Source organism: Dysidea avara, chromosome 12 (assembly GCF_963678975.1).
Source record: "Dysidea avara chromosome 12, odDysAvar1.4, whole genome shotgun sequence".
In the NCBI taxonomy this organism is placed as follows: Eukaryota; Metazoa; Porifera; class Demospongiae; order Dictyoceratida; family Dysideidae; genus Dysidea; species Dysidea avara.
Genome location: NC_089283.1, coordinates 284,167 through 297,058, shown reverse-complemented (window position 1 = coordinate 297,058; position 12,892 = coordinate 284,167). Strand labels below are relative to the sequence as shown.

The 12,892-nt window shown below is 39.8% G+C and overlaps 1 protein-coding gene across 2 annotated transcripts in view; it reads right to left on the bottom strand.

Moving 5' to 3' along the window:
• The window catches only part of LOC136241340 (N-acetylgalactosamine-6-sulfatase-like), a 27,306-nt gene extending 15,047 nt beyond the window's left edge, over positions 1-12,259 (bottom strand). Inside the window, exons 1-15 of one of the 2 annotated variants that reach the window (XM_066032532.1) lie at positions 12,111-12,259; positions 11,424-11,547; positions 10,807-10,881; positions 7,632-7,734; positions 7,056-7,199; positions 6,935-7,001; positions 6,639-6,766; positions 6,455-6,591; positions 6,299-6,402; positions 2,510-2,646; positions 2,362-2,464; positions 2,188-2,309; positions 2,020-2,137; positions 1,768-1,976; positions 1,621-1,715 (exon numbers count right to left, since the gene is read on the bottom strand). In XM_066032532.1, the coding sequence (XP_065888604.1) occupies positions 1,890-1,976; positions 2,020-2,137; positions 2,188-2,309; positions 2,362-2,464; positions 2,510-2,646; positions 6,299-6,402; positions 6,455-6,591; positions 6,639-6,766; positions 6,935-7,001; positions 7,056-7,199; positions 7,632-7,734; positions 10,807-10,881; positions 11,424-11,547; positions 12,111-12,197 (1,536 nt within the window). In that variant the 5' untranslated portion in view covers positions 12,198-12,259 and the 3' untranslated portion in view covers positions 1,621-1,715; positions 1,768-1,889. Of the gene's footprint in view, positions 1-76; positions 132-181; positions 242-1,620; positions 1,716-1,767; positions 1,977-2,019; positions 2,138-2,187; positions 2,310-2,361; positions 2,465-2,509; positions 2,647-6,298; positions 6,403-6,454; positions 6,592-6,638; positions 6,767-6,934; positions 7,002-7,055; positions 7,200-7,631; positions 7,735-10,806; positions 10,882-11,423; positions 11,548-12,110 lie in introns of those variants that run through there. The other variant, XM_066032533.1, reaches the window with a different exon arrangement.
• Positions 12,260-12,892: the final 633 nt, after the last annotated feature.

The window sequence follows — 12,892 nt, the reverse complement described above, 5'->3', positions numbered from 1 at the left end:
CACACTGTACTACGCACACACACCACACACACACACGCATACTACACACATTATATCAGAACTCAGAGTCACTCACAGGTCAAAGATCATATAATGGAATCCGTTATCAATCAACACTTCATGAAGGTACACTGTTCAACAAGTAATAATATATCAGTTACCAGTCAAGCTTATACCTCACCAATGTTAGGATGTTTGAGTAGTTTACATATCCTAGCCTCTCTCTCCAACTTCTGTCGCTCTACACAACACAATGATAAGACTCCCACACCACAAATTAGTTATTATCAAGATGGTGTAGTAATAATATCAAGAGTGAATAATAAGAGATGTATTATTCACCCTTGATAATATGAGAGATGTCTCGATTACAAGGGTGTATGATTTCTTGGCACATTAAGAGTTACACTGGATGATAGTCTACAGTGACTGTACTACAGTAGAACTCTCTTAAAGGACCCTACCAGTTAGGGATGCTACAGAATAACACCTCCTAATAAGGACAAAGACCCAACAGGTCTACCTCTGTACATTTGTTACCTGTGAAAGAGGGCCACCTCTTTATTGTAGGACCCTCAAACTGTCCCAGTGTATAGCCATCAAATACAGCTATACAGTAAGATTGTAGATTTTGATGTGATATTTGCACTTTCTCCCAACTGGTCTACACCTTTACCAACACTGCTTCCTTTTCCATGCTAATAATTTACAACATTCCTCTGTCTGGTTGATGCTTGATGCATCCTCCCTCAGCATGTTTACACAATGACCTCTATCCGAAATGACGTCACAAACATAAATGGCTGCCAATAGTGGGGGACTTTAATATTTTCGAGTACAGATACCTATGAAGAAATTATTTTGTTCAATCGTATATCAGCCGAGATAGAAGATACGGAACTCTAACTAACAGGTATAGTTATACTACGACCAAAAAGCTTCCAAAAGATGCTTAAATGGTTTATTGTAATGTCTTATAAACATACCTGTTGGCTGTAGCTCCGTATTTCTTTCTTAGCTGAAATATGACCTATCAAAAAATTTTCTCCATAGGTGTCTATACTCGAAAATATTAAAGTCCCCCCCCCCCCCCCCACTATTGGCGGCCATTTTATGTTTGTGACGTCATTTCGGATAGAGGTCACAGTAGAGCAGTGATTATGTAGCTACTAACATTATTATAAGGGATGAAAATATTGGCATACAAATGAACACTTGAAGCAGCACTTATTCAAGTACAGCCATAACTATTCAGCAATACCGAAAGCCAGTCAGACACTACAAAACTATAACTACATATCAGGATTAACACACTTCCTAGCCTCAATGTAACTATTGACATATTTTATCAAAACACAATACCTATAAAGCAACATCAGTTTCATTTTCCACTGCTCCATGTATTAACAACAGTGGTGAGTTATCTATGGTGAGACCCACAATAGACCCCAATTAACAGTGGTGTGATTGATTAAAACAAAAGTAGCCATCTTCGAGGCTGCCAAGCCCAAGTTACAGGCCCCTTGTTATGCAGGAAATTGCAGCCACGTGCTGCGGCGGGATATTGATAATAATGTATTAATGAAATGGGATTATGAACTAAGAGACACATAGTCTCACCTCGACTGCTCAGTTTCTGAATGTTAACGATCTTTGCTGCTAAATGAACGCCGTCATGTAATCGAACACATCGCTTCACTATGCTAAACGCGCCCCTACATTACACAAAATAATCATTATCACCCGCCAACAGACTGGTTTAATCACCTCCCCAATTCTTCTTTCAGCTCGTAAGCTTCTGAGAACGTAGACATCGTCTGGCTACTTCATAAAGTTATCACTTACAACGCACACCAAAGTTATTATTTTTATACACGCTATGATAACTGTCAGTGTACCCAAGTACAAAGCTTCTTATCACTGGCCGGAACTGGTAGGCAATTATTTAATTGACGACATCCGGTAGGCGCCCAGTTCTACAGGAAATGACATAACAAACATCACACATCCACTACATACCATCACTGCTCTATCACAATAGTTTAGTTGAGGCTCTCCTGGTTTCACCTTGCTCTTGTGCTCTTGTACAATTGGGTCAACCAGTTGGAAGGCTTCACTGTACTCTTTGGAACCCTTCCTATATTACCAACATTAAATGTCACCATTATGAAATGGGCCAGTGATTACTTTAAAGGGTACTTCTCTCCCGGGTCACGACCAAGATGAAAGATGACAGGGTCCATAGTGTGGTTCATTTGATCATGAGTTGTGACGTTGTTCACTTGTTCTCCTCGACAGAAGTCAACCCCCTACACAAGACCACACTATATCCACATCTTCTCATAATGGTATGGGACGTACTCTTTTGAACTCTTCAATGGAATTAGTCCATGTCCAGTAGTGAGCCTTGTATAGTCCATTCCTAGCTGCCATCATTTCATCTCCACGATAGTAGAATATAGTCCTATACTATGGCTACACCAGTAGTTATCCCTACATGACTTCTCACCTGTCCACTATGGTATTGTTGACTAGAGCCGGTAGTAGGTTGATGCCGTCTATTAGCCTGTCATGTGGTACAGGAATATCAGCCACAGCTAATGCTGTAGTGAACCAGTCCATCAGGCTACCCAGTTGATGACTGACCTACCGAACCATGACAGGATAACGAGGAGTAAACAGCTGTACAGATAGTGGTCTTGTCACCCAGACCCTATATATCTCAAGTAATAATAAAAACACATTTAAAATCAACAAGTGTGCTTGAGGTACAATATAGGTGATGAGACCACCGCTAAACTACACAAGCGAGGGGTAATTTCTACATCTATGGCAGGTAGCTGAGGTCAGTTTGACAATTACTAAGTACTTTCATAATTACATAAATGAATATCGAAATCAGTGAGTAAGCTATTTATAAAAGGGATGAAGTGTTGACAGGATTCATGGATTAATGAATAGATCAGAGCTACATTGTGAACTGGATAATTTTATTATATAAACAAAATCAGTTGATTGCCTGTGTGTGAATACTGTTGGGAGGAAGAAATCATTTCTTGTTTCAAATGCATTAATTTGTAATCTTATACTTGTTAGCTCATATATAACTCGGCCACTCCTGCAAATAAGTACGTATTACAATCAACAACTGCGCCTGATAACTAAGTGTTATAACCTATTAGCCTATCATTCAAGCCTTTACCATTACATAATGTGTGTTTGACATCATTTAGACAGCAGGTGTGGGGGAGGGGGGAAATCCCACCTGGCTCTCCTTTAAAACAGACAGATGACAGTGATTAAGGAATTAGAGATGGTTCTTAGTTAGCAACTTAGTACACATGAAAGTGACACATAAAGTGATCACCTGTTGTGATAAGATAATGACCTCATGACACACACCAAACATCACGACATGACACACACCAAACATCACGACATGACACACACCAAACATCACGACATGACACACACCAAACATCACGACATGACACACACCAAACATCACGACATGACACACACCAAACATCACGACATGACACACACCAAACATCACGACATGACACACACCAACATCACGACATGACACACACCAAACATCACACCATGATACACACCAAACATCACACCATGATACACACTAAACATCACAACATGACACACACCAAACATCACGACATGACACACACCAAACATCACACCATGATACACACCAAACATCACAACATGACACACACCAAACATCACACCATGATACACACCAAACATCACGACATGACACACACCAAACATCACACCATGATACACACCAAACATCACGACATGATACACACTAAACATCACAACATGATACACACCAAACATCACAGCATGATACACACCAAACATCACAACATGACACACACTAAACATCACACCATGATACACACTAAACATCACAACACGATACACACTAAACATCACAACACGATACACACTAAACATCACAACACGATACACACTAAACATCACAACACGATACACACTAAACATCACAACACGATACACACTAAACATCACAACACGATACACACTAAACATCACAACACGATACACACTAAACATCACACCATGATACACACTAAACATCACAACATGATACACACTAAACATCACAACATGATACACACTAAACATCACAACACGATACACACTAAACATCACAACATGATACACACCAAACATCACAACATGATACACACCAAACATCACAACATGATACACACCAAACATCACAACATGATACACACCAAACATCACAACATGACACACACTAAACATCACAACATGACACACACTAAACATCACAACATGATACACACTAAACATCACAACATGATACACACCAAACATCACAACATGATACACACCAAACATCACAACACGATACACACTAAACATCACACCATGATACACACCAAACATCACAACATGATACACACCAAACATCACAACATGATACACACCAAACATCACAACATGATACACACCAAACATCACAACATGACACACACTAAACATCACACCATGATACACACCAAACATCACACCATGATACACACTAAACATCACAACATGATACACACTAAACATCACACCATGATACACACCAAACATCACACCATGATACACACTAAACATCACACCATGATACACACTAAACATCACACCATGATACACACTAAACATCACAACATGATACACACCAAACATCACACCATGATACACACTAAACATCACACCATGATACACATCAAACATCACAACATCATCACAACATCATCACAACATGATACACACTAAACATCACAACACGATACACACTAAACATCACAACACGATACACACTAAACATCACAACACGATACACACTAAACATCACAACACGATACACACTAAACATCACAACACGATACACACTAAACATCACAACACGATACACACTAAACATCACAACACGATACACACTAAACATCACAACACGATACACACTAAACATCACAACACGATACACACTAAACATCACAACACGATACACACTAAACATCACAACACGATACACACTAAACATCACAACACGATACACACTAAACATCACAACACGATACACACTAAACATCACAACACGATACACACTAAACATCACAACACGATACACACTAAACATCACAACACGATACACACTAAACATCACAACACGATACACACTAAACATCACAACACGATACACACTAAACATCACAACACGATACACACTAAACATCACAACACGATACACACTAAACATCACAACACGATACACACTAAACATCACAACACGATACACACTAAACATCACAACACGATACACACTAAACATCACAACACGATACACACTAAACATCACAACATGATACACACTAAACATCACAACACGATACACACTAAACATCACAACACGATACACACTAAACATCACAACACGATACACACTAAACATCACAACACGATACACACTAAACATCACAACACGATACACACTAAACATCACAACACGATACACACTAAACATCACAACACGATACACACTAAACATCACAACACGATACACACCAAACATCACAACACGATACACACCAAACATCACAACACGATACACACCAAACATCACAACACGATACACACTAAACATCACAACACGATACACACTAAACATCACAACACGATACACACTAAACATCACAACACGATACACACTAAACATCACAACACGATACACACTAAACATCACAACACGATACACACTAAACATCACAACATGATACACACTAAACATCACAACACGATACACACTAAACATCACAACACGATACACACTAAACATCACAACACGATACACACTAAACATCACAACACGATACACACCAAACATCACAACACGATACACACTAAACATCACAACACGATACACACTAAACATCACAACACGATACACACCAAACATCACAACACGATACACACTAAACATCACAACACGATACACACTAAACATCACAACATGATACACACTAAACATCACAACATGATACACACCAAACATCACAACACGATACACACTAAACATCACAACACGATACACACTAAACATCACAACATGATACACACTAAACATCACAACATGATACACACTAAACATCACAACATGATACACAATAAGGGTGTTATAGTGTCATAAGGACCTTGCCATCACACAAGTGGCTGGTGATGACATGATACATACCTGATTGGGTTTAATAGTACCAGGCCACCAAGCGATGGTTGGTTCTCTCATTCCTCCTTCAAATGTTGTCTCCTTACCACACAGGAATGGAGCATTACTACCACCTGGTATCCACGACAGCAGTAAGCACTGTAACTAGTGGTACCATGTTGTTACCATTCACTGCAGCATAGAGAGCACCACCATTGTCCGAGGAGAAGATTACCAAAGTGTCTTTATCAACATTAAGTGTTTGCAGTGTTTGTAATATAATCCCTACTCCACTATCCAGCTCTCTGACTGCATCACCATAACTAGTAATCCATAACAATTAATATAACAATTAAGGGTAGCCTCTTACAGTCCTCGTTGGCTAGTACCAAGAAATGGTTTAGAAGCGTACAGTGGATCATGGGTAGCATCTGGGGTCCAGTAGAGGAAGAAAGGTTTATCAGCTGTTATACTCTCGTTAATAAAGTCCAATGCTTCCTGCATGGGTAGGTCATTATTACTGAAACTTTATTTAGTGACCACCTCATTAATAAGACCCCTCATTTGTCAAGTAGGTCTCAGTATGTATTTCATGACATCATTCAATTGTTATATAACATCTGGTAACATAGTCTTATTAATGAGGTTTCTCAGCTCCCAATTAACCTGTATGTATAGTTGTGTGAGGTTAGATTCTCCTGTTTGATGATCGATCTTGAACTGTTCATAATACCTATAGTGTAACAACTGGATTACACACTTCCCCAGGGGGTAGGGGTGGGGATACCTTCCTGCCATGTTGGCATTCTTGTACACTGGTATGTTTGGGGTCTTCTTGTTGTCATAGGGACCAAAGTGACAATTAGGAGCCCCAAACCATTCATCAAAGCCGTGTTTGAGAGGGTGGAACTGTGGCTGTTGTCCCAAGTGCCTTAATAATAACAAAACATATGTTAACACTAAACACATGTACAACATATGGTCTAGATGGCAACTAATACAAGGAGGAGGGATCTGGGGGAAGGGGCATGAGATCCTAGTTAAGGATCATCACGGCACACCCTATAAGGAAGCAAAAACTGGTTTGTATTGTTTATAAATAGCTTCCTATGTTTACACAAGCCAAATGATGCTTAGCAACCATATAACAAGTCAACAACGCAACATAGCCTGCAGTTCAAAAACAACAAGTGTTTTGTCTCACTTGTCCAACCAAATCATAAAATAATTGAAATACTGCAAAGACTAAGGAATTACCAACTGGCTGGCGATACTAGTGTACTATATATGGTAACTTCATTACTTCATTATTACAATGACTAGATATAGTACTACACGATGCCATAGTATACAGTGTAGATACCATTTGCCAATGATCTTAGTCTTGTATCCAGCTTTCTGTAGTAGCTCTGGGAACAACACCTCATCATCTGGTATACCACCCACAATGTCTTGAGGTGTGTAGGCTATAATAATATGTCATTGCTACACATCATTATAATAGTGGCTGGGATTACACCACAACACTAGTGCTACACTATAACTACTGCTGTCCAGTGAACCAGCACTGAGATTTCTGTGCACCACTCAAGTGCTTGAGGCAAATTCTCCTGGGACAGGGCTAGTAACTCACAGGAGAACTGCCCAGGTCTTACGGAGACAGGTCACGGAACCCAAGCTCCACAATGACACCACTAAACGAGGCATGGACAGTTGGGTATTTTGCTTCCCCAGTTTACACCCCCATTGATGTTACAGCTGGGTGGGCTGCTTCCCCAGTCTACACCATCCCAATATGCAGCTGGGTAGATTGGAACAATGTGAGTAAACTTTCTTGCTCAAGGAAACAATAACAACACCAAATTGGCATAACTGGGAATCAAACCATAACCCAGGCTAATACTATAGCCACATGGCTATGCTACCTCACCTTTGCGTTACACTATGCTGCCTACCCCTAACTCACCACGGCATACCAAAAGAGCTATTTCTCGAGAACAATAAATGACTGGAACATACTACCAACTGATACAATCGAAATTGCAGATACTGATCCATTTATGACTAGACTCCAATCATATTATTGTACCTAATGTATTTGTGTTTATGTGATCCCTGAACACACCAGCAGGGCTGACTGCTCAGTAAACAATAATACTAATAATAACACACACACACACACACACACATATCCACAAAGCAAAGGCTATATGGCAGCCATGCAAAACACAGCTATTGCCACCCAACAAACCAGCACTGAGATTCCTGTGTACCACTCAGCCTCAGGTGCTTGAGTCTTGTGCAGGCAAATCCTCCTGCTAGTAACTCACAGGAGGACTGTCCAGGTCTCATGGAGAGAGGTCGTGGAACCCAAAATTCCACAATACTGCTAAATGTGACAAGAATAGTTGAGAATTTAGGCACCCATTGATCAATGTTACAGCTGGGTGGGCTACATTTTCAGGCCACTAGATCCCCAATATACAGATGGGTAGACTGGAGCAATGTGAGTCAAGTTTCTTGCTCAAGGAAACAACAACACCAAATTGGCATAACCGTGAAATCTGGAACCTTTTGATTTCCATGTGAGCTAGCCACTTGGCTATGCTGCCTCAAACACACACACACACGCTACACTACGCGCACTACACACACACTACATACCAGGGGTGGATTTGGGGGGCTAAGGAGGTTGTAGTCCCCCCCCCCCTCCCTTTCTAAGTTAGTACTTGCCAATAAAACCCTAAATCTTCTATGTGTATCAAAAGCAGACTTATTTCAGGAACTATATACATCACTATCAACACAAATAATGTCTATGTAACATTGTTCAACTTTGTTCCAGGAGAATATAGCTTCCTTTTCCTCAAGAGTTCTTCAAAAACTGGTTCGATTGTGTGTTGCATCTCCAGTTACAAAAGTCAATTGTGGGTTTTGTTTTATTCAGATGATTAGTAGTTTTTTCTACTATGGCGATTAGTGCTTTTTTTAAATATTTTAAAATGATTCAAAAAAGTGTTAGTTGGTTTAATTAGTTAAGAGTTATCAGCTTCAGTATAATATGTAGCTACCAACTCAGCCATTTAGCAAACTGTAGTCTTTTGGTCTCATAAGGCAACTATAGCATATTCACCCACTTTCGTCTATGAATGTAAAATTTGTATCAGTTACCTTCTAGTTTGACCCCATGCATACTGTGGGTTATGGCGCTGGCATTTGTAGCTAGCTATAGATCGGTCTTCATAACCCGACAGATCTAGAAATAAGTTGACTATCACAACAGCAAATTCAGAAACCCCATAAATGCAAATATAGTTGCACTTTGCTAAGGATTGTCAGTGGACTAGCTAATAGCTACTAGTATCGTTTACTACATTCTACTTGTCAGTACACTTATTGGTGTTAAGCTAAGTGTTACTAGGCTAAGGAGCATGCATACTAATAATTGTGACGTTCAACACCACTACCACTACTTAGCTATACATGTTTCTGCCTCACAGATTTAGCTGATTTAAGAGGAGCTGGTGCATTATGGTAATGCTTGGTAACTACTAATGAAAACATTATCATATGCATGATAGCTACTCAATGCATATTGCAATCAGCCTTGATTTCATGGAATAGTAAAATTTACCCACTGAAAAACTGCTAAAAACACTCTTATGATCAGATTCACCTTTAGAGGGCTTAATTTTCAAAAATTTCCTGGGGGCATGCCTCAGCAGACCCCCTAGGTTGGCAGTTCTCAATACTGGAACTAAAATAATTCCAGTTCCAGTTCTAGAATTGGAACTGGAACAATAATTTTGCTTTCCTTAAGACTGGAACTGGAACTAGAACTCTAATTTTATTTTCCTCAAAACTGAAACTATAGAACTAGAACTATAAAGAAAGTTTATCAAGTACTAACTGGAACTATAATACTAGAACTGGAATTGGTCATAATCATACAGTATTAGATTTTATGCTCTTTACAAGACCAGAATTTTATCTGCTAACAAAAACACACAATGTAGTATATAACTTCATAAAAGCTGTATGTATAACAACCATGTAGCTAAAACACTGCTTGAAACAAATGATTAGCTATAATATTAGAAGAGAATGCTAAATGCAATGCCACATTGTTGTTATGTCTGGTTTAGTGTTTGATAATTAGCTACAGGTCTTTTAATGTAGTAACGAGTAAGATGTAACTAGTTACATTTTTAGTGTAATGACCCCAACTCTGGGTATCTTGCTAATGTCTGGCTCAGTAGGTACCTATGTCCCTGTCCAACTTAGCCCCCTTTCAAAAAATCTTCTGCACACACACACACACACACACACACACACACACACACACACACACACACACACACACACACACACACACACATACATGCACATACACACACGCACGCACACACACACTACACACACGCATGCACACACGCACACACTATACACATGCATGGATGCACAGACACAGTGGACACAAACAAACAAACACAACACAACACATACACTACCCTGCATTACATACATGGTGACCATACCATTCCTAGCGTGCTCATTGGTAGTATAAAATCCATTTCTAATAGGTAGTCTACCAGTCAACAGAGCAGCACGAGCTATTGGGGAAGTACACAACAGCTAACCAGTTAATATACTCAGATATATCAATATACACCTGTCATCCAATGAACTAAATATGACTGTTCTAGTAGAGTAGCATCAAAGTAAACATATCTTTACTATTCTTAATATCAATTGTTGTCAAATGATAAGGGCTGCACAGAAAGCTGGGCCTGCTAACGTGCTCCTCAAAAAAGACAGAGCACAAGATACAAAAACCACACACACACAAATACAAAACTCCACAAATAAAACAGTAAAATAGCAAATAAACACGCACTGAGTTAAAAACAAATTGCCCAAGGGCGACACTAGTTATAATAATTATGGACACCTGTCATGGTGACTGCTATTAGTAAGCTAATCATCCTGACCCCACTGGATTGTTATGTCATAAAGAGTAGAATCTTAGTGAACCTTGTATGAGTACTTGGTATTTAAGTAACTCCATAACTCTAACTGAAACAATAGCAGTTTTGCAACTAACAAACTAGATCAGTTAATGCATGGATTACTGCTATATGCATGTGCTCCTCACATGGAGAACATAGTGGATTAGCAGAGTAGAAGTCTGGGAGCAGTAGACCTTCAGCAGCCATCTTGTCCAGGTTAGGTGTCTCCTTAGCTGGTTGTCCATATACTCCAAGATCAGCCCAGCCCATCTGTGACATGTTAACATACTGTAATGGGTGAGGGTGAAGGTCAGCAGCTACTAGTACCCAACCCCAAAAACTGTTCATGCTCGTCTCTACATAGTCAGGAAAGTACAAAGAGCCCGGCACTTCACACAAGACATAATCTATAAATTATCATACAGTTGTATAGCTACAAAACAATCTTAATTAGTTTCCAACTGTCACATTTGAGGGCAGCCATAAAACAGTCAGTAGATAGCTATCATGTGAGTGGCCAGTCAAAAATTTAATATTCCAGACAAATAAATAGCAACACAAATTGGTTTATAAAGCCTGGAATATGGGATGGCACATATTCTACAGTAGCCTATCCGTCACATGACTCACATGATCAGCGATCACGAGTTCAGCGAGAGGTAGGGCTGGCTCGCTCTCCACAACTTAACAAACGCTATCCGCACATGACAGCAGGATGGTAACTGGACGATATATAGATTATACCATCATTAATATAACACAACAACTAGCTAATTACACACAGACACGCATGCCATGACCATAGGGTGTTGCTATACAGGTAAATCACTCACATCATCCATTAACATGTATATGATATTAGTAGAGTACACTACTGGTGATAACCCGACCAATAACACCGCTATTAGAGGGAGCTTCATTGTCTTCTTGTCTTCTACGTAGCTGGAGAATATCTGTATACTATCTGCAGTATCTGTGTAGCCTAGCGCTGTGGCTTAAAATTAGGTCCTTACAAATATTTCGAGGGGCAAACATTTCAAGGTTGAGCAATGTAAGAATTTCGCGGGAAAAAAATCACTCCTGAAATGCATTAGCAAGATTCACTCTTGGTATATTAGCAAGATAGCAAGATTCAGTCTTGGATTATCAACTCTTGGTATTAGACTGTATATAAATATTTAACCCCCAAAACCGCTATACGGGAGAGGAAAGGAGCGGCCGCTGCGAACCCATCGAGCCTGGAATGGCTCTGTCCCGGCCTGCTCTGGGCTCAGAGGTTGACTCGGCGGACTGACCTAATCTATATAAGAGCACTAAACTCTGACGAATGTAATCAGAGTTCTTCAACGATGAAGGAGTTACAAGAAGAGTTAGCTCTGTCATTCTCGAGGTCATTCCTGACCTGCCGGACACCAGCTGGCACCCAACCGAGGTATGTAGCCTTCATTGTAAGGGGTAACAATACAATACAGGGTGTAGTCACTTGTATACACACCTGGGACCAGGATCAAAATTCAGTCAAGGGTGTGAATGAGGTAATCAAGCTAGCTATGTGTAACGCCAAATTCGGTCCGGGGAAAAAATCGATCCGGCCTAACCATTCTTGGCATCCAAA